Source organism: Epinephelus moara, chromosome 17 (genome assembly GCF_006386435.1).
Source record: "Epinephelus moara isolate mb chromosome 17, YSFRI_EMoa_1.0, whole genome shotgun sequence".
In the NCBI taxonomy this organism is placed as follows: domain Eukaryota; kingdom Metazoa; phylum Chordata; class Actinopteri; order Perciformes; family Serranidae; genus Epinephelus; species Epinephelus moara.
The window spans coordinates 30907235-30926884 of NC_065522.1; the positions used below are offsets into that span (position 1 = coordinate 30907235).

The 19650-nt window shown below is 41.8% G+C and overlaps 2 protein-coding genes across 3 annotated transcripts in view; both read left to right on the forward strand.

The window, feature by feature from the left end:
• The window catches only part of LOC126404276 (gastrula zinc finger protein XlCGF57.1-like), a 236338-nt gene extending 219841 nt beyond the window's left edge, over positions 1–16497 (forward strand). The window contains exon 5 of one of the 2 annotated variants that reach the window (XM_050067381.1): positions 15231–16497. In XM_050067381.1, coding sequence (XP_049923338.1) covers positions 15231–16361 — 1131 coding nt within the window. In that variant the 3' untranslated portion in view covers positions 16362–16497. The remainder of the gene's footprint in view (positions 1–15230) is intronic. The other variant, XM_050067382.1, reaches the window with a different exon arrangement.
• Positions 1693–6121, forward strand: LOC126404372 (gastrula zinc finger protein XlCGF57.1-like; the record flags this gene model as incomplete). The annotated part of the gene is made up of 2 exons (XM_050067559.1): positions 1693–1696; positions 1823–6121. Coding segments are annotated over 2 exons (1245 nt in total), but the record flags the coding sequence as incomplete, so codon positions are not given.
• Positions 16498–19650: the final 3153 nt, after the last annotated feature.

The following is a 19650-nucleotide window of genomic DNA, read 5'->3' on the forward strand; positions in this document are numbered from 1 at the left end:
CGTTAGCTTCTGTGGTGCCGTTAGCTTCTCTGGTGTCGTTAGCTTCTGTGGTGTCGTTAGCTTCTCTGGTGCCGTTAGCTTCTCTGGTGTCGTTAGCTTCTCTGGTGCCGTTAGCTTCTGTGGTGCAGTTAGCTTCTGTGGTGCCGTTAGCTTCTCCGGTGTCGTTAGCTTCTGTGGTGCCGTTAGTTTCTCTGGTGTCGTTAGCTTCTCTGGTGTCGTTAGCTTCTCTGGTGTCGTTAGCTTCTGTGGTGCCGTTAGCTTCGGTGGTGCCGTTAGCTTCTGTGGTGTCGTTAGCTTCTGTGGTGCCGTTAGTTTCTCTGGTGTCGTTAGCTTCTGTGGTGCCGTTAGTTTCTCTGGTGTCGTTAGCTTCTCTGGTGCCGTTAGCTTCTTTGGTGCCGTTAGCGTGTTACACATGGCGAAGTACGAACAGTTGCAAACACAAGTACACAAATCAGCTTCACTATAACTCGCAGCATTCACAGACAAACACTTGTCTTAATCTGGACACATTTTCCCCACAAATGCAACATGCTAATGTTTTTAGCACAAGCCTATGGCATTTTACACTCTATAACAAAGGTAACGTTAGAAAATTTGGCTCCATTACAGCTCACAAGGTTCACCAACAAAACAACTGTTTTATACTAAACACGTTTTCCAAACAAATACAACATGCTAATGTAATTAGCATAAGCCTATGGCACTTTACATTGTATAAGGTAGCCTGGCGACAAGCGAGATTTCCTCTGCTCATATGAAACCAAGATAAATCATACACAAGACGTATGCAGGATTTATACCTATGCGTCAAATCCACGCCGTACCTACGCCACAGTCTCTGTGTTGAGGAACAGCAGTTTTGGCACTTTGTGTTCATCCTCAGAGGCTGTGGCTTGATTTCTACAAACAAATGCCATGTTCTGGCATGTCAGTTAGTATAATTACTATTTTTTTGCAGTTTATCAAGTATAATAAAGTGTTTACATATCTGAGACAGTGTCTTAAATATTCTCTGACTTCTCTCAGGAAATCTTGTCCAGGTTTGACAAGTCTAAGTATAGTGGTTTTTGACCTGGACCTGGTTTAATGTGATCTTCCCATATAGAATGAAGGTTTCACAAACCTGAAACTGTGTTTTAAATAATATTTAGCCTCTTTAGGATAATTTAGACAGAAGAATAGACCTTTATTATTGTTGCAGAAGTACAATGAAATTGGGTGGCTCTCCTTAAAAAAAACCCTGATTACAAAATAAGGTGGATCACTATGACAATGAATGTAATTAATGTAACAATTGTATCTATATCTATCTGTGTATATATATATTTATATATATATATATATATATATATTTATACGAAAAGGATGTAAAAAACATACAAAACAAAACATTGCCCACATGTTTCATTGCACATAATGCTAATGGACGACAGTATCATATTGCACAAGAGATCACGGTGTATGTTAAGTGTTCATATTGAGTGCAGTGATGGCTCTGGGATATAAACAGTTTTTCAGCCTGTCTGTCTGTGATTTAAAGGCTCTCCGAGTCTTCCTGAGCTTGAGAGGTTTTTGTCACATACAGCAAACTCTCCTCACAATCCGCTAGCTACATGTCCTCTGAATATGCTGTGAAAAAGTCTGGTCTCTGTAGGCAGCCCAGGCTCCGCGACTCATTCACTTAAAGTCTGAACGGGTGAGTGAACACTGTGAAGCTGTTTGATGCTCAGAGATCTGTAGTTCAGTAAGGATTTTTTGAGCTGTGATGTGAATGAACGACAACATTTCTCTGTAACATCTGTGTGTTTCCTGTTTCCTGCAGACGTCCAGCAGCTGTTGGTGGTTAAAGAAGAGGTTCCCCCTGAGCAGCAGGAGTGGAGCTCCAGTGTGGACCAGGAGGACCCAGAGCCCCCACACATTAAAGAGGAACAGGAGGAACTCTGGATCAGTCAGGAGGGAGAGCAGCTTCAAGGGCTGGAGGAGGCCGATATTCCCGAGTTCCCTTTTACTATTGTCCCTGTGGAGAGTGAAGATGAAGAGGAGGAACCTCAGACCTCACAGCTTCATCAAAGACTCATTGAGCAGATGGGAACAGAAGCTGATGGAGAGGACTGTGGAGGACCAGAACCAGCCAGGAACTCAGATCCAGATACACATTTACAACCTGAGACTGATGACAGTGACGATGATTGGACAGAGACCAGAGAGTATCAGTCAGGTTTTAACTTTCTGGAAAGTTATGAAGTCCCCGTAAGTGATTCACGTGTTAATTTGAAACCATTTCGCTGCTCTGAGTGTGGGAGAAGATTTGGTCACAGCGGGAATCTGAAGACACACATGAGGACGCATACAGGAGAGAAACCATTCAGCTGCTCTGTGTGTGGGAAAAAATTTGCAGAAAGTGGAAATCTGAAGATACACATGAGAATTCATACAGGGGAGAAACCGTTTTGCTGCTCTGAGTGTGGGAAAAGATTTTACCACAAGACACACCTGAAGAGACACATGATCACTCACACAGGGGAAAAACCTTTCAGCTGCCTAGTTTGTAAGAAATCATTCACACAGAGTGGAAATTTGTACACTCACATGCGAAGCCACACAGATGAAACACCATTTGGCTGCTCTGAGTATGGGAAGAGATTGGGCCCCAGGACACATCTGAAGCAAGACAGCAGCTCTGATACAGGAGAAAAACCTTTCAGTTGCCCAGCTGAGAAATCTTTTTCAGTGAGTGAACATTTACAGACACACATGATGATCCACACAGCAGAGACACCATTCAGCTGCAGTGTTTGTGACCAAAGATTCACTTGGCCTCATCAACTCAGAGACCATCAGTGTGATATTCATCAGTCTGATCGGACTCATGAAAGTCGGACTGAGGAGAAGGGAGAGGCAGAGCCTCCAGCCAGCAGCTCAGCTGAACAGATGGAAACAGAAGCAGACCGAGAGGACTGTGGAGGACCAGAACCAGCCAGGAGCTCAGATCCAGAAGCATATTTACAGCCTGAGACTGATGACAAGGCTGGAGAGTCTTCTGAACTTGAGACTGAACACTGATGGTGGTTGTACGCAGACCGATGAACCTCAGTTATGTATAAACCCATTTAAAAATGATGAAGTCCCATTCTGTCTTATGACACTTACTACTGGCTAAAAAACTGAAATTGCTCTGAGTGTTGTAAGAGATTTGTCTGCTGGAGTCTGAAGGAACACAAGAATTCATACAGGAAAGAGACCATTGAGTTGCTCAGTGTATGAGCTTGAGCTGGTTTGATTATATGCAAACTGGCTTAATCGGCTTTTGTCATTTCAACATAACCCGACCAATTAAACAGTAGCTTACACAAGCAACCAGTGTTGACGGCGTCACGTCGCTAAGTCCAACTTGTACTGTACTAGTAATAAGCAATAAAACAACTTTCTTAACATAATATTAAGTGTATAAACAGACTAACAGAGCCACAAGAGTCCAGCAAGCCATGCACAATTTACTGCCGAACCCAGGCTGGTGTTGGTAACATGAAGGAGATTGAATTTCAGAAGAGGTGGGACGGACAGAGCAGCGCACACTGTTTGTTTATAGGAGAGTTCATGTGTTTTTTGAGTGATGAGAGGATACATGACAGAGTTGGTCTCAAGAAATTTAGAACTGCGCCAGTATCGCCCCGTTTCCACCAAACACTTTCAGTATGGTACCTTTGGAACCAGCAGTAACCCTTCAGACATGGTACCTAGACCCTCGGTCTGTTCATACAGTCCTCTTAAATGTGGGCGGGGTTGTTGTCACTCACTGCTCCGTCCAGCACTCGCTGTATTTCCTCATCAGTACCTGGTTTATCGTCCACAGAACGAAGCTGCACGCCCACATTTTCAGAACAAAACAGAACAGGCTGCAGTGAGAGTCTCTCTCCATGGGATATTTAAAAATAGCAGCTTTGTGCATTTAGTCCTTCTCAGGCAAGCTCAGGGGTTTAGTGTCGCTGTAGCCCACAGGAACAACACTCTACAGCGCTTTTTTTTTTCTCCGAGTGAGGATTAGAATATATGCAGTACACGAAACTAATATGATTAATATATACAAACACTTGAAGATCCACTCATTACTAAAAGTGTGTGTCATATAAAAACTAAAGTGATGGTCAAAGTTGTCACAGTGAAATTTAAGGTGTGCTGATGGATTCACGTCATCAACTCATGCATTGAGTAACATTACAAGTTAACGTTCCACCTTAAAAGTTGCCGGCAGTCGGCCCAGTGAATGAAGTTATTTTTTCTCAGTCTACAGCTTTGAGAAAGCTAGTCAACACAGCGTATTGTGTTCACAGCTCCACCTTTTAGTACCAGATCTGTGTGCTAGGTACCCCAACAGAGGGGGGACCAAACATGGGGACGTTAGGGAACAGGTCCATTGGTACCATCCACAACTTTTCACTGTGGAAAAAGAAAAAAAGCGCACCGAGCTGAACTGAACCACACTGCTCGGTGGAAACGGGGCGTATGGATTTGGAGCTGACGAGGTGTCTAAGCTGGCTGCACATGACGAGCTGAACTTTCATTAGATGCTGCGTTGCTCGCTTTGAAAGCACTACAATAGATGAAGAACGGCTGATTCATGAAGTTGAAATGAGGAATTATCTCCAAGATGCCTTCTCATTTCACCACAGAAACATAGCTGAACGTTTCTGGTAAACTAAAACACTATTGCTAAAAACAAGCAATGCTACTTGCAGTTAGCTATACTGTATGCCATTTCGAGTAAATGTCTCGGTATCAGATGTGTTTTTTGGTTTAAAAGGTGATGTTACAAATGAGGGAAGATAGCAAGTAAGCTACTCACCAATCTGTGAAGTGGTGAGGTCTCCAGTCTGATCTCGAGGACACAGCTGATAGTTATGTGTTTAACAGAAGTGCACATTCAATGGATGCAGTGTGGACAGAGATCTCCGATATTACGCCATGCTATGCGATAGTGAGACACTAGTTTGCTGATAGGACACAATGTTGTTATGCTCCACTCAGGAGCAGTGTTTGGCTTAACATCAGACCGGTTTAAAAACGTCCACACCAGCCCAATGCTATTTGTGGTGCAAGATTCCCTTGGAAGGAAAACATTGTTCGTCACATGAGATTTGGTTTCAGCTGCTCAGTTTGTAAGAAACACTCCAGACTGAATGACCACACTGTGACACACATATGGGAACCCACATTGGAGAGAAACCCTTCAGCTGCTCAGTGTGGGGAAAAGTTTTAAACAAAAAATTTGAAAATTAACGGCAGCGGCAGTACAACTACCGGTTCAGCTGGAACTTTGAGCAGCGATGAAACTCTGGAGCGACAGGTGAGTTGAAACAGTTGTGGACATGTTTGAAATGAGAACAGTTTTCTTTTGCTGTGAGCAAACAACATTAGGAGTTGGGTATTGTTTCGCTCCAGATATCAATCCTGGTTCTTACTGGTGTCTGGTAACGGTTCTCCAACTATTTTTATAGTACGACATGAGACGAATCTCCTTATCAACTTTAAATTCAGTCATTCAGTGTTCACTGGTTTATTAAACTGCTTTATTTAAGATAATCTTGAGTGACAAATTTGATGTGATCTCTGTTTGTTTATCTGGTGATATGTTTATGTTTTGACTGATGGATGTGATTTTATATGAAACTGTGATGAACTCTAATAGACTCTACGTGTTGTATATATTGATCTGTGTGGGGCATATCTACAACATAGAGAAGTGAATATCCTCCGCTGCATGGCCCGTTTTCTTTTTTCATTTATAGATGGCCGAGTGATTAATTTTTATTGAAATGTGAAATACAAGGAGCCCCGTATGAACGCATCTCCACAGCTGGCAGCGCTCCTGTATAACGTTAAACTGTTTAAAAGAACAAAACTTGAACATTAACTTTGCCTTTGTTTGAAACTTAAGAAAAGGGAAACAGTATGTCGTCTGGATGTGGCTCAATGTTTTCTCTACGCTCTGAAAATGTAACAAAATATGTTTTTCTGTAAACTGAGTGGCTTGAATATGTAAAAAATGAAGTGTTTCCCAGACTGATAGAGCTGAATAAAGGCAACAGAACTGAACGACTTAATGACATTTTAACAGAAACCGCAACTTCTTTGTGTTGAAAAATGCTTTTTTTCCAAGTTCAGAAATTAATCTTCAAGCTCAACGAATACCGTTCTTTCGAAAGTGGATTTTGATAATTAATCTTCCTGTTAATTTTTTTCTGAGTAATTCCAGTAACACTTCAGGACTATTTTTTCCCAACAGTATCGTTATTTATTTTAACAACAACAAAGAAAGACAAACGCATAAGAACTAAACACTTACAGATCTTTTAGTGATCAATTAAAACAATGGCTGATTAATACAAACACATGTCAGCACTAAACTCTTTTTGCTGCTGCTAATAATAATAATAATAATAATAATAATAATAGTAATATGTCCTGGGGCCTGTTGTTCGAAAGTAGAATTAACCAATCCAGGATAAGTGGAAAAGCGAGGCTGGACAAATTCCCTTAAGTCCATCCTGGCTTAATTGGTTGTTCGAACACCAAGCCAGGCTGAGGAGGCGCGGCTTTGTCAAGCCAGGTGTAACTTATTCAGGTGAGTGCGCGTCCATGGCTTTCTTTAATAGACCCCGAGATCGATCACAGATTCACAGATGCAGCAATGGAGAGGGCACGTGCCGCATACTTCTCACCCAGTGAGCAGCGTCTCATCATGGACACTTATGAAGAGGTAAAACATATAATCACGAAGAAAGGAAACACTGCAGCGATAATAAAGCAGAGAGAGAGTGCGTGGCAAACAACTGCGGACCGACTGAATGCGTAAGTAATCTAAAAACTTGCTGCGCAAATGAATCTGTCATAATTACAATTAAAGTTCCTTCCACAAATTAACAGTTGTACACTTCACCTTAAAGGTGAGCAGTGGAAGTTAAGCAGCTGCTGATTTCACACCAGCGGAAGAGCTCGCCCTGGATCAGAACCGAGGCAGGCCGATGATGGAGGACGGAGGCCGGGAAACCGCCCTCTTCATACAAGGTACATTATTCCAGTATACTGTACATGGAATCAATCATTTTATTCATTCATTAATCAACCAGTGGTGTTATGTGGACTGTCTGACTTTGGATTGTCTTGCAGTGTCAGACAAATTGACAAATTAAAAGAAAGACCTTAAGGAAACTGGACTTGGAAATTAAGAAACTACAGAAAGAAGTAAGTGACTTCAATGCACATTGTAAGCATGACTGTGATGCAGTGTATTAATCAATATTATTTCTCTTTCTCTCCACAGCTCAAAGCAGACACTGACTGATTACAGTATTTTTCATTTAAATAAAAGGAGGTCAAAGAATATTGTGGTTTCATCTTCATGTTTTCATTCACTGATGTAAAGTACATTGGAGTTATTGGTCCAGTTAACTGGGAATATAATTTGGGAAGGTCATACAGTTATGAAACCTAATAACCACTAATTGTGTTTAATGCCAAATACACCTACTTGTATGTTTATTCCAACAATTAATCCTTTTTTATTGGTAAGGATATGTGCATGTCAAAGTATGCTTGGGCTGTGACAAAAATAATGTTTTAAATGTTAAATGTTTTTTTTTATTATTGTAGGCTTAATGTATTTTGTTCAAAAATGAGGCAAATACGTACATAAGAACATGAAATGACGGTAAAACACATTGATTTCCGATCGCAGTGACAGCTGACTGGACAGATAAGGCACCAGGCTAAACTAAGCCTGGTTGTTAGCCTGGTCGGGACCAGGCTAAGTGCACAGAATAAATCTCCATGGCAACATATGTGCCTCTGCTTTCAAACAACCGAATCAGTGCTAAATTAAGCCAGGATAACCAACATATCCCAGCTTAATCCCTTATCTAGGTTTCAAACAACAGGCCCCTGATGGTGTTGAAATGTTGATCTGTGTTCAAGATTCAAGAGGCTTTATTGTCAGTTCTCCAGTTATGTAACAGACATACAGAGGATCGAAACGTTTCACTCTGAATTGACCCACAGTGCGAAAGGATAAGTATAAATAAGGAAGTCTAAGAGCAAAGAAGAAGTTATACAAAAATGAAAATATGGACCTATATCGCTACCGTCTCTAGCCAAATCATTAAAACCACTGACACTGAGTGAATAACTTTGATTATGTTGTTCTAATGCATTGCTTTGCTGGGAAACCTTTGGTTCTGGGATTCATGTGGATACCACCTGACATGTTCCACCCAGGCAAACACCATTGCAGACCAAGGGCAGGACACTCCCAGAGATCATGTGTCCATGCTTTGACAGGTCAGAGACAATTCCAATTCAAAGAGGCCCCACCTTGGATTAGGGGTACATCTGGGGTACCGGCGCACCACAAGAATCCTTGAGCAGATTGGGACCTGGGACATTTAGAAGCCAGGTCAACACACTGATGTCTTTGCCATGCTCCACAGCCCATTTCTAAACAGTTTATGTTGTATGGCATGCTGCTTTTTTTCTGCTGGGGGGGCCACTACCATTGGGCATGAGGGGGGTACTTGGTCTGCACTGGTGTTTGAGTGGGTGGAACATGTCAGGTGGTATCCACATGAAAGCCAGAGGTAGTGCCGTGGTATAAATGAACTGGGGCACACTGTGAAAGATGGGGATATGGGGCCCTTTCACAAGATGAAAAAGTCGTATAATTTAACAGATGCTAAATTCTTGTCACACCTACAGTTGAGATCAATCTTAAGGTCACTCTCAAAGAATATATTCACAGGGCTCAGCAAGAACTTGATAATAAATTGAGTACAAAATTTTACAAATAAAAGTGGCATAGCTGTGATGAGGCAGGATCACTGATGCATCTGTTGTAGCATTGCCGTAATTTGAGACGTGTGTTAAGTGTTTGTGATTGTGCTTTGGTACCTGCCCTCTCACAGTTCTCAGTTTTGATGTTTTCATGCAGGTCCTCTCTTCATTCTTCGAGTTTCTTTATAGATGATACATTGCCTTTTCTACTGTTGACATGAGGGGATGGAAATTGGTCCTAAATGGGATTGTTCATGGGTTACATATTGTCAGCCCATTTACTACCCACATGGGCCCCACATACGAATGCTGTCTGAGAAAAAAGAAACAAAGAGAGAGAGAGAGACAAAGGAATGAATGAACCAATGAAAGAAAAAAGGAAGAAAGAAGGAAAGAAAGAGAGAACAAAGAAACAAGAAAGAATGAAGAAAGGAAAAACAATAAAAAAGAACAAAAGACAAAGAACAAGAGAGAGAGAAAGAAAGGAACAAACAAAAAAGAGGCAAACAAACAAACAAAAAGAAACAAGAAAGAAAGAAAGAAACAAACAAGAAGGAAAGAAGGGAGAAACAAAAAGTAAGATAGAAAGAAAGAAAAAAGACAGACAGAAGCAACAAGAAACTAAAAAAAGAAACAAGAAAGAAAGAAAAATGAAATAAAAAAATAAGAAAGAAAGAAGAAAAATAAACACAAAAAAAGAAATGCTTTGGCAATAACATATCTTTTTTCTGCAAAAAAAATATATATTTGAACTGAACTGAATTGAAAAGTGATGTGTTTTTGTTGTGTCCTGATGAAGTTCACTTCAGGACTTTTATTTTGAAGTTCAGTATATCACCTGCCCGGAAGCTGTATTCTTTACTGCTGCTAGCTTCACCCCGTTTGACGTCAGGTGCAAACAGGTGTGTTAGCAGAGTGTCTTTGTTGTGTTTTCAAAGTGTGAACATGTCTAAAGTCCAAATGCTGAGATCGTTGGTGAAGCAGCGACTAACTGCGGCTGCTGAAGAGATATTTGGGCTGGTTGAAAGAACGATAGCAGAGTACGAGGAGGAACTTTGTCGATCAAAAGAGGAGAACGAGCGACAACGGAAACTACTGGACGCTGTTTTCAACCCTCAGCTTCGGTTACACAGAGCAGGTTTGTTCATTAAACATTACAAGTTCATTATTAATAATATAACTGCAGCTTTGTTCAATAAATATTCAGTCTGTCGACGATTATTATTGTGACGTATTGATTTCGAATACAGTCCATCTGATGCTGGTTTTGTTTCATCACCATAGCCAGTATCTCACTATCACTATCCTCATTCGGATTTTAAGAAGCTACAAATTATATTCAGCCACAAAATAAGTCTGAAAAGCTGCAAATCAGAACGGAAGTACAGAGAGTTGTTGCACAGCGATGATACACCATCTCATCTGGTTGCATTGGTGGGACCTGGCAGGGTTTTAGAACATTACAGAACAGGGTGTTAACAGTAGTTGCCTGTTCCAACTCGCCTCGTCGTGAATCTTTGGTCTGAACTGGGTTTAAGAGTAAAATTGGGTCAACAACATTCCACTGTTGTTGTTGTCACCCAAACCAGTCTATCCAGGCCCAGAGGCGTCACCTTAGTGCTTAGTTATTCAGGGGCCGGGCAGGCAGTCCTGCCAGGACCCTGTTGTTTTCCTGCTCTTTCTTTCTTCTTCCTCTGATCATACTTCCCATGTGCGAAAAATTACCAAACTTTGCACAAAGGTCCAGTCCTATGCCAGATTTGCTCAGCTACAAACACAAGTCAATAGTCCTGATGGTGGCGCTACAGCAAGCGTCCAAAGTTCAAAACTTTGAAAATTCTCAACAAATCGATTGTATGTGCTACAACTTCACAACTTATACCAAAAGATAGCCCCAATACTGTAGAAACGTGTCAATTTAAAGCTATTGCAAATTATGAAGTCCATCCCCTATCATCCAAACCTATCTCCTCCCACAATTTTCGCTCAATTGACACCAAACTTTGATTTATCAAAAATTGAGCCAACAGTGCATCAAGATGTTTGACTGTAAACAGTACTGTAAACATATACTTGCAAATTCTTGCTAAATACGTTTTCAGTGCTCATGAAAAAAAATTAACAAAATTTTGGAGTCATGGTAGATGATGTTCGGCAAATATCAGAATTTTATTTCAAAAACCGAATTTTTGACAGCATTTTGGATTCTGTCCTCATGTGAACCATTGCTGTCATTGGGAATAGAGCATCTTTACACACCAGTTTTTTCCCTTATGGAGTAAATCAATCATTGTTAAAAAAACAAATTAACAACATCTCCATGCTGTCTAGATGCAAGATGTGTATTTTCAGATTTTTGTCTTGATAACTGAATTTATGACAGCAGTGTTAAATCTGCCTTGACAGCTGCTGTCATCCTGGTGGCTGGCTTAGTCAATTTGTGAAGTCAGAGAAGAGTTGTCACTTGCTAATTAGCTCAGTCAGATGGAAGGTGCTCCTTGGTGTCAGAGGTTGTTAGTTCAAGCCTCAACTGATGCAAAATGTACGTTGAGATGGCAACTTTCTTGTTGTCTTCCTATTCTGCCTCTTGTTGCTTAAATTGGCCTAAATTTGCCTAAAATTTCCCAGCCTCGACCATTGCTGCGCAGCAGCTATAATTACTCTGTTGTTTTTGATGCATTTAACAAGGAAGTGGACGTATTTTTAAAACCATTGAGACTAGGGGTGCATCGATTGGGAAATTCCAGGCCGATACTGATACTGATGCTAAAAAAATAACAATTTGACTGATAGCCCATACTGATACAGATGTTTTTTTGTTGTTGTTGTTTGCTGTGATTTTGTTGTTATTTTTTCCCCTTTGATACCATGGAAAGAAGAAATCTTCACAATAAAAAATTAACTTAACTGTTTTAAAGTCATTCAACCCTTCTCTCTGAATGAGCACAAATATAATTTTTGGAACTTTAATATAACTGACTTTCACATGAAAAACATCTTTAAAAACTATGCTATATACGTAATACATCAGAATTATTTTGCTGTCAAGACATCAACAAATTCATCCTTCAAACAGCTGCATTAATTTAAGTTTCTGGCCAAAACTTATGTTTTCTAAGGTTATATTTTCACACATTGTGAGAAAATTATAAATTATCTTTACCGAATGCTAATTTTTACTCAATAGAGCTTGAACGCATCATAATGTAACTCAACCTCCATCAGGAGTAAGTTGCAGCCACTGACTGCTAAAAGCTGACAGCTAACGTTAACTAGCTCTCCTCCTGCTGACTTTAACACAGATTCGTTGTTTTACAATGTAGCATCATCAGGGACTGCATCCTTTTGTCCAGTGGAAGATCTCTGTTTGTCCCAAACATGTTTTCTATTGTCTCCAGCATAATGAAAAGCCATTAGTGTGGAACCCCTACTTTTTAAGCCTGTGCAAAATTAACATGACACAATGTAAAAACATGGGACACTGCCATCGGTGGATGCCACTGGCAGCCAACAAGGTGACTATCGGCGGATACATCAGTGCAAATCAGTAGAAAAAAGCTGTTTAAAAAGACATAAACTCAACTTAATTATTTACCTTTCACCAACATAAACAGGCACACTCTGGTCTCTAGTCGCCATACAAGACAACCTTCAGGCTTAAATGTAGGACTGTGACAATACCAAAAATTTTTGATACCAGTACCAGTGAAATTCCATGATTCGTGATACCCATTTGGATACCACTGTAAAAAAAAAGAAAAAAAGAAAAACAATAAATCCCCTGTACTTACACATACACTCCTTTCTTTAAAACATCTATATTAAATGAGATTTTTGTCGGCGATGAAACATATATTATACACAGCCTACAATCTATTCACATATTGGTCCTCCATTGTTGTTTTTCTTCCGCACTTGCACATGTGAAATGTGACGATTGGTTTTTGTGGTTGGCTATTTGTCCTGCCTCTCCTCCATTGTGATTGGGTGGCTGGGTGAAAAGTAGGGCTGCCCCCTAACAGTAGACTAAACGTTAGTCGAACAGAAAGGTCATTAGTCGGCAAGATTCCATTGGTCGCTTAGTCGCAGGAAAAAAAAAAAAAAACTGGAAGTGTCCACGCTCAGCATCAGACAGGAGTCAGGTTAATTTCCAGGGCTGGTACCTGCGGTTATTCCACAGGCTAGTTAATAACATGTCGGGCAGGAAATCCAAAGTGTGGGATCATTTTGAGAAGGTGAAGGACGAACCCAAGGTGATATGTAAACTCATCTTCATTGGTCGACTACAAACATGACGTATCATCTGAAACATGGAAGTAGCTACATGCCCATTAGCCCACAGCGTCATTAACAGGCGGCTCGCTCAGTGTGTGACGTGCACTTGTAGATAAAATATAGGCCTATATTAATGAAGGTTCATTAGTACGGTTTTGTATTTCTCTGTAATGTAGCACAGTGTTAACAATGTTACTGATACTATTCTTTCTCACACCTTCAACTCAAACCACCAAAATATATCATTTAATCATTACATTCATATCAGAAACATGCAGGAGACTAGTCCACTGATGGACCCTGATGAGGACTGTTGGTCGACTGGGAAAATTCTTAGTGAAATAAAGTAAAAAGTGACAGTGAGGAGCACAGCGTTTTACCCAACGTTGAATATTTTTCAACTCTCAGAGATCAGAAAAAAACGACTGTGCAGTGCTCAGCGCCTTGTCACCCTGCTGGTGTTTGTAGCATAGTGTAAATATGCGGCACTCCCATTGCAAAAAATCTGGAAAAACCACTTGTTTCCAGTGAGTCAAGGCTGAGCTGTCAGAGCAGCTGCATTTTTTGCCATCTTTCACTTGTTAGGTTGTTATTGTTCTTCTGTGCTGGTAGACACTCCAGGGAATTCAGATCCTGGTAGCTGAGATACCTACAGTACTGGAGAAAAACAAGCACTGTCACATTTTAAGAATTTTGGCATCGACTTGGTCGATTCTTGTGACATCCCTATTTGCAAGCACATAGAGTGACATTCACAACGACGTTGATAAAAATTGGCACGCAGATCAATCCTGGCATCCTGGAGGAGCAATGTGGATTTTGTCCTGGCTGTGGAACAGTGGACCAGCACTTCACCCTTGCAGGGCTACTGGAGGGGTCCTGGGAGTTTGCCCATCCAGTCTTCATGTGTTTTGTTGACTTGGAGAAGGCTTACGTCACCCAGCAAGTCCTGTCGGGGGGCTATGGGAATACGGCGGGGTATACAAAGTCATTGCTATGAGCCATTGGTCTTTGTATGACCATAGTGAGAGCTTTCAGAGGGTGTCGGTCTCCACCAGGGTTGTCCCTTGTCACTGATTCTGTTTGTGATATTCACCTGCACCTGCAAACCTGAGGCCATGGTTCTCTGCCGGAAAATGGTGGATTGCCCCATCTGGGTTTGGAGAAAGTTACTGTCCCAAGTGAAGGAGGTTAATTATCTCGGGGTCTTGTTCATGAGTGACAGTAAATGGAGCTTGAGATGGACAGGTGGCTTGGTGTGGAATCAGCAGTGATGCAGGAGTTGCATTGGGCCAGAGTGGTGAAGAGGAAGCTGAGCTGGAGTGTGAAGCTTTCGATTTAATGCTCCAAAGTTAAGTTCCGACCCTCATCTATAGTCATGAGCTTTGGTCAGTGACCGAAAAATATAGGTAGTGAATACAAGCGGCAGAAATGCAAGCCGCTGGTTCAGGCATCTGATCAGGATGCCTCCTGGGCGCCCCCCATTGGAGGTTTTCTGGGCATGTTCAATTGGTAGGAGGCCCCGAAGCAGACCCAGAACACACCGGAGGAATGCCTCAGGATCCCCCAGGAGGAGCTGGAAAATTTACTGGGGAGAGGGACACCTTGCTCAGACTGCTGCCCCTGCAACCTGGACCCTGATTAGCGTATGAAAATGGATGGATAGATGAACATGAGGAGAGTAAGAAAAGTTAAACGACAAGACGATGGCAGAGGATTTGGTGTTTAAGTGAAAAGGAAAAGCACCTACATGGAAATATTTTAGATTCAAACCCAGTGCTAATGTTGAATCTGATAGTGTTAAAGGGGGAAAAGGGTTGGTTACACCGCTTCACTCCTCTCTAACAGTATCTACAGGTGACTCTTTGTGCCACTGATTCACTCAAAGTCTAAATGCAGAATTTAGTGTGAAGCTGTTTGATGCTCAGAGATCTGTAGAAGTTCAGTAAGGAGTTTTTGAGCTGTGATGTGAATGAACGACAACATTTCTCTGTAACATCTGTGTGTTTCCTGTTTCCTGCAGACGTCCAGCAGCTGTTGGTGGTTAAAGAAGAGGTTCCCCCTGAGCAGCAGGAGTGGAGCTCCAGTGTGGACCAGGAGGACCCAGAGCCTCCACAATTAAAGAGGACCAGGAGGACCCAGAGCCTCCACACATTAAAGAGGACCAGGAGGACCCAGAGCCTCCACACATTAAAGAAGAACAGGAGGAACTCTGGATCAGTCAGGAGGGAGAGCAGCTTCAAGGGCTGGAGGAGGATGATAACACCAAGTCCATATCCATTCCTGTCCCTGTGAAGAGTGAAGATGATGAAGAGAAACCTCAGTCCTCACAGCTTCATCAAAGACACACTGAACAGATGGAAACTGGAGCTGATGGAGAGGACTGTGGAGGACCAGAACCAGCCAGGAACTCAGATCCAGATACACATTTACAACCTGAGACTGATGACAAGACTGGAGAGTCTTCTGAACCTGAGACTGATGACAGTGATGATTGGACAGAGACCAGAGAATATCAGTTAGGCTTAAAGTCTCTTAAAAATGATGAAGACCCTGTTAGTGATTCGAAATGTAGTGCTGATGAGAAACCATTTAGCTGCTCTGAGTGTGGGAAAAAATTTGGTAAAAGTGGAATTCTGAAAGGACACATGAGAACTCATACAGGAGAGAAACCATTTCGCTGCTCTGAATGTGGGAAAAGATATGGCCGCAAGCCTGATTTGAAGAGGCACATGCTAACTCACACAGGAGAAAAACCTTTCAGCTGCTCTGATTGTGAGAAAAAATTCAACACCAAGACAGGTCTGAATAGACACATGTTGATTCACACAGGAGAGAAACTTTCTACCTGCTCAATTTGTGAGAAATCTTTTGTACAGATTGGATATCTACAATTACATATGAGAACACACACAGGAGAGAAACCATTTTGCTGCTCTGAGTGTGGGAAAAAATTGCGCACCAAGACACATCTAAAGCAACACATGAGATCCCATACAGGAGAGAAACCTTTCAGCTGCTCACTTTGTACGAGATCTTTTACACAGAGTGGAAGTTTACAGAAACATATGGCCTGCCACACAGGAGAGAAACCATTTAGCTGCTCTGAGTGTGGGAAAAGTTACCCTCGCAAGTACTCTCTCGTTCTTCATATGAAAACCCACTCAGGAGAGAAATGTTTCAGCTGCGGTATTTGTGATCATAGATTTACTCACCCCAAATACCTCAGAGACCATAAGTGTGTTGGTCGTCAGTCCTCATAGCCTGATCGAAGTCAAACTGAGGAGAACAGAGAGGCAGAACTTCCAGCCAGCAGCTCAGCTGAACAGATGGAAAAAGAAGCTAATTGAGAGGACTGTGAAGGACCAGAACCAGCCAGGAACTCAGATCCAGATACACATTTACAACCTGAGACTGATGACAGGGATGATGATTGGGAGGAGACTAGAGAACCTTCGTCAGCCTTAAATTCTGAACTATGTTGTATGAGACCTATTACTGTCCAAAAATAGTCAAGTCGCTCAAGAGTGTGTTGAAAGACTTGGCTTTTGGAGACACATGTGGAGTCATACATAGAGAAACCATTTGGTTGCTTGGTTTGTGATAAAGGATTTTCATGGGGGGGAAATTGAGTTTGTTGCATGAGATTTCATGCAGGTGAAAAACCTTTGACACAAAGTGACTACGCTGTGACACACATGAGAATCCAGGGATGCACTGTTTGATCGACTGGACATTGGTATCGGCAAATATTCGCCTCGTTGGCCACCTATCGGCAATTAAGATGACGTTGACTGATGCTGTAGCTGCTGTTTTCCTGTTGTGTCACATCAAGGGCTCAAGAGTAATGGCCACAAACTTAGATTGATGGGCAGCTAGAACACGAATACAGTTTCGGGTGAGAAACTTCAATAAATACAGAATTTGGAAGGAGACTAAAAAAAACCAATCTCTTTTTCAAGAGCGCCCTGGTCCGAGGCAAGCAGCAACATAAGTTACAGACAGACAACATAGAACAAAATGTACATCTCCCAAACAAGCAATATAAAACCCAAAGATTACGACAAAGAAAAGACAGAAAATATGTTGATATATACTAGAGGTTAACCATAAAAGTGCGAAAAGGGCAACTATACATGATTACAAAGACCAGCTAAGACACACTGTGACATTGGCATGTAGAAGACTGTGTACAAAAATCCTGCAGCAGTGCTTTGAAACGGCCGAGAGGAACCAAAGAGTGCAACTTTGAGTCTCCTGCAGAAGATTCCACATATAAGGACTAGAGATGTACCGATACCACTTTTTCCTTCCTGATACCGATTCCGATCCCTGAACCTTAGGTGTCTGCCGATACCAAGTACCGATCTAATACCAGTGCGTAAAATAAAAATGGATGGGATATGAATTGTTGTATGTCTCAACTCCTAAAACTCTATGTAAAATATTAAGAGATAAATACATAATAGTAGAATGAATGCGATAAAACTTTATTTTTATTATTATTATCCAGTGTTGACACAGATCAAGACACAGATTAAAGTGCAGCCACACAATCTGGTAAAAAAGACATTTTAAAGGCTACAGTAGAATGCTTTTTAAACTCCGCTCCGTTTCCGTTTCGTTTGCCTGTAGTGTGCATTAGTGATGCGCGGGTCGGGTTTTTTCCAACCCGTGGGTCCCGCATTTATGAAATAATTTGACCCGCTCCATCCCGCCCGCACAACTGCATCTATTTTCACAACCCGCCCCACCCCGCCCCCGTCGCTATTAACTTACCCATCTTGTGGCTCTCATGCTTGTATAGCTTATCACAGGAATTGCACTTCACGTAGCCAATGCTGCTGTCGTCTGCTGCAATAACTACCTCACAGAAACTGTCCCAAACATGAGATTTAGCAGCTTGGCCTTCTTTTCTTTTAACTCTGTACTCTCCCGACTGTAATCTTTCCCTCACTTTTTCTTCCATCTTCACCGCTTCCTTGATCCTGGTTTGTTGTGGCCGCTGCTTGGTGCTTTTGTGACGTCAGGTCGCAGGTTACGTTACGTAACATGCGTTTACCTAACCTACAACAGTGTTGTTAACAAGTAGGCTATATCCAACATATTTAATCTTTAATGACCCGCCCCGCCAATAAAGTGAACATTTCTTGACCCGACCCAACCCGACCCGCGGGATACGGGTCAGCCCGCGCATCACTAGCGTGCGTATGCGTAATGACGTGAGGCATTATGTGGTATCGGATTGGTCATAGGCTGTACTCGCCAATACCCAAAATAAAAACCCAGTTTCAGCTTCAGCTTTTTCGTGAGTAGTTCAACATCTAACACAATGCCCAGATATTTATAAGATAAAACACACTCGACGCTTGTGTTCTTTTGTGAAAGCCAAGGTGAAACTTGTTTGTTTGCCTAAAAATGCTTCATTGTAAACAACGAACCGTTGTCAAAATCTGCAGGAGGAGGGCATTGTACATCAGTCCATTGTGGTGCAATTTAGAATTGTGGTGGCGGTGGTGGTGAGGATTTGGGACGAGGGTTCAGTTTGTGTACGGCTGTGGGTAAAAACTGTTCCTCAGTGTGGACATGCAGCATTTCAGGGTCCTGTAGTGTCTTCCAGAGGGCAGCAGTGTGAACAGGTGGTGAAAGGTGTGAGTTCTGTCTTCAGCAGTCCTGCAGGCTCTGCCGTGGCAGTGAGACCTGTAGATGTCCTCTAGGGGGGGCAGGTGGGGGGACTACAATCTGGAGAGCTGCCCTGTCTGCCGTCAAACAGTTCCCATACCAGGCCGTGATGCATTATTTATTTGAGTGATACACCTGATGTGGTGGCTATAGTTTTTTTTTATCTGATTATTGTGGTTTACTTTTATATGCTTTACATACTGGGTATATTGATCTGTTGGGGCATATTTACAACATAAAAAATTAATCGTCCCGTCGTGTTTCCCCCTGACACCGCTGGGTGCCATTAAACTATAACGCTGGCCTGTTGTCCTCATTCGTGGACACTTTTTTTTGTGCCATCTAGTGGTAGTCAGAGCATAATACATTAAAAACAAGATGGCAGCCATCTCTGCTGAGTCAGCCGATCCCGACACCAAAGTGGACAAGGTCCAAAACCTGATCACGTCTTATGGTTGAAACTTGTTCATTTATGATTAATAATGTTCATAATTTAATATGGCAACAAAGTTGACCAATTTTAGCAACAGCAACAAGCTGAGACGCTGTTAATTAGAAAGCACTCGTTTGAAGACATTGGGAAAAATCAACTTGTTGAAGGACATTGGGACTTTATTATCGTTGCCTATGCTGAGTTTTTTGTATTTATACTTATTGGGTCCGACTGATCCCAAATAGCGAGAACAAATTTAAAAAGCATACCAAACAAAAACACTCAGGTTTCAGGAGGATATTGATGAATGTTTGTTGAAATGTGGGGATACAAGGAGTTCTGTGTGTATTATCTCCTCCGGTGGCAGTGCTCTTGACCAATGTTCTTATAAGAACATTAATGTTGCCTTTAGACGAACCAATTTGTCGGCAACAAAG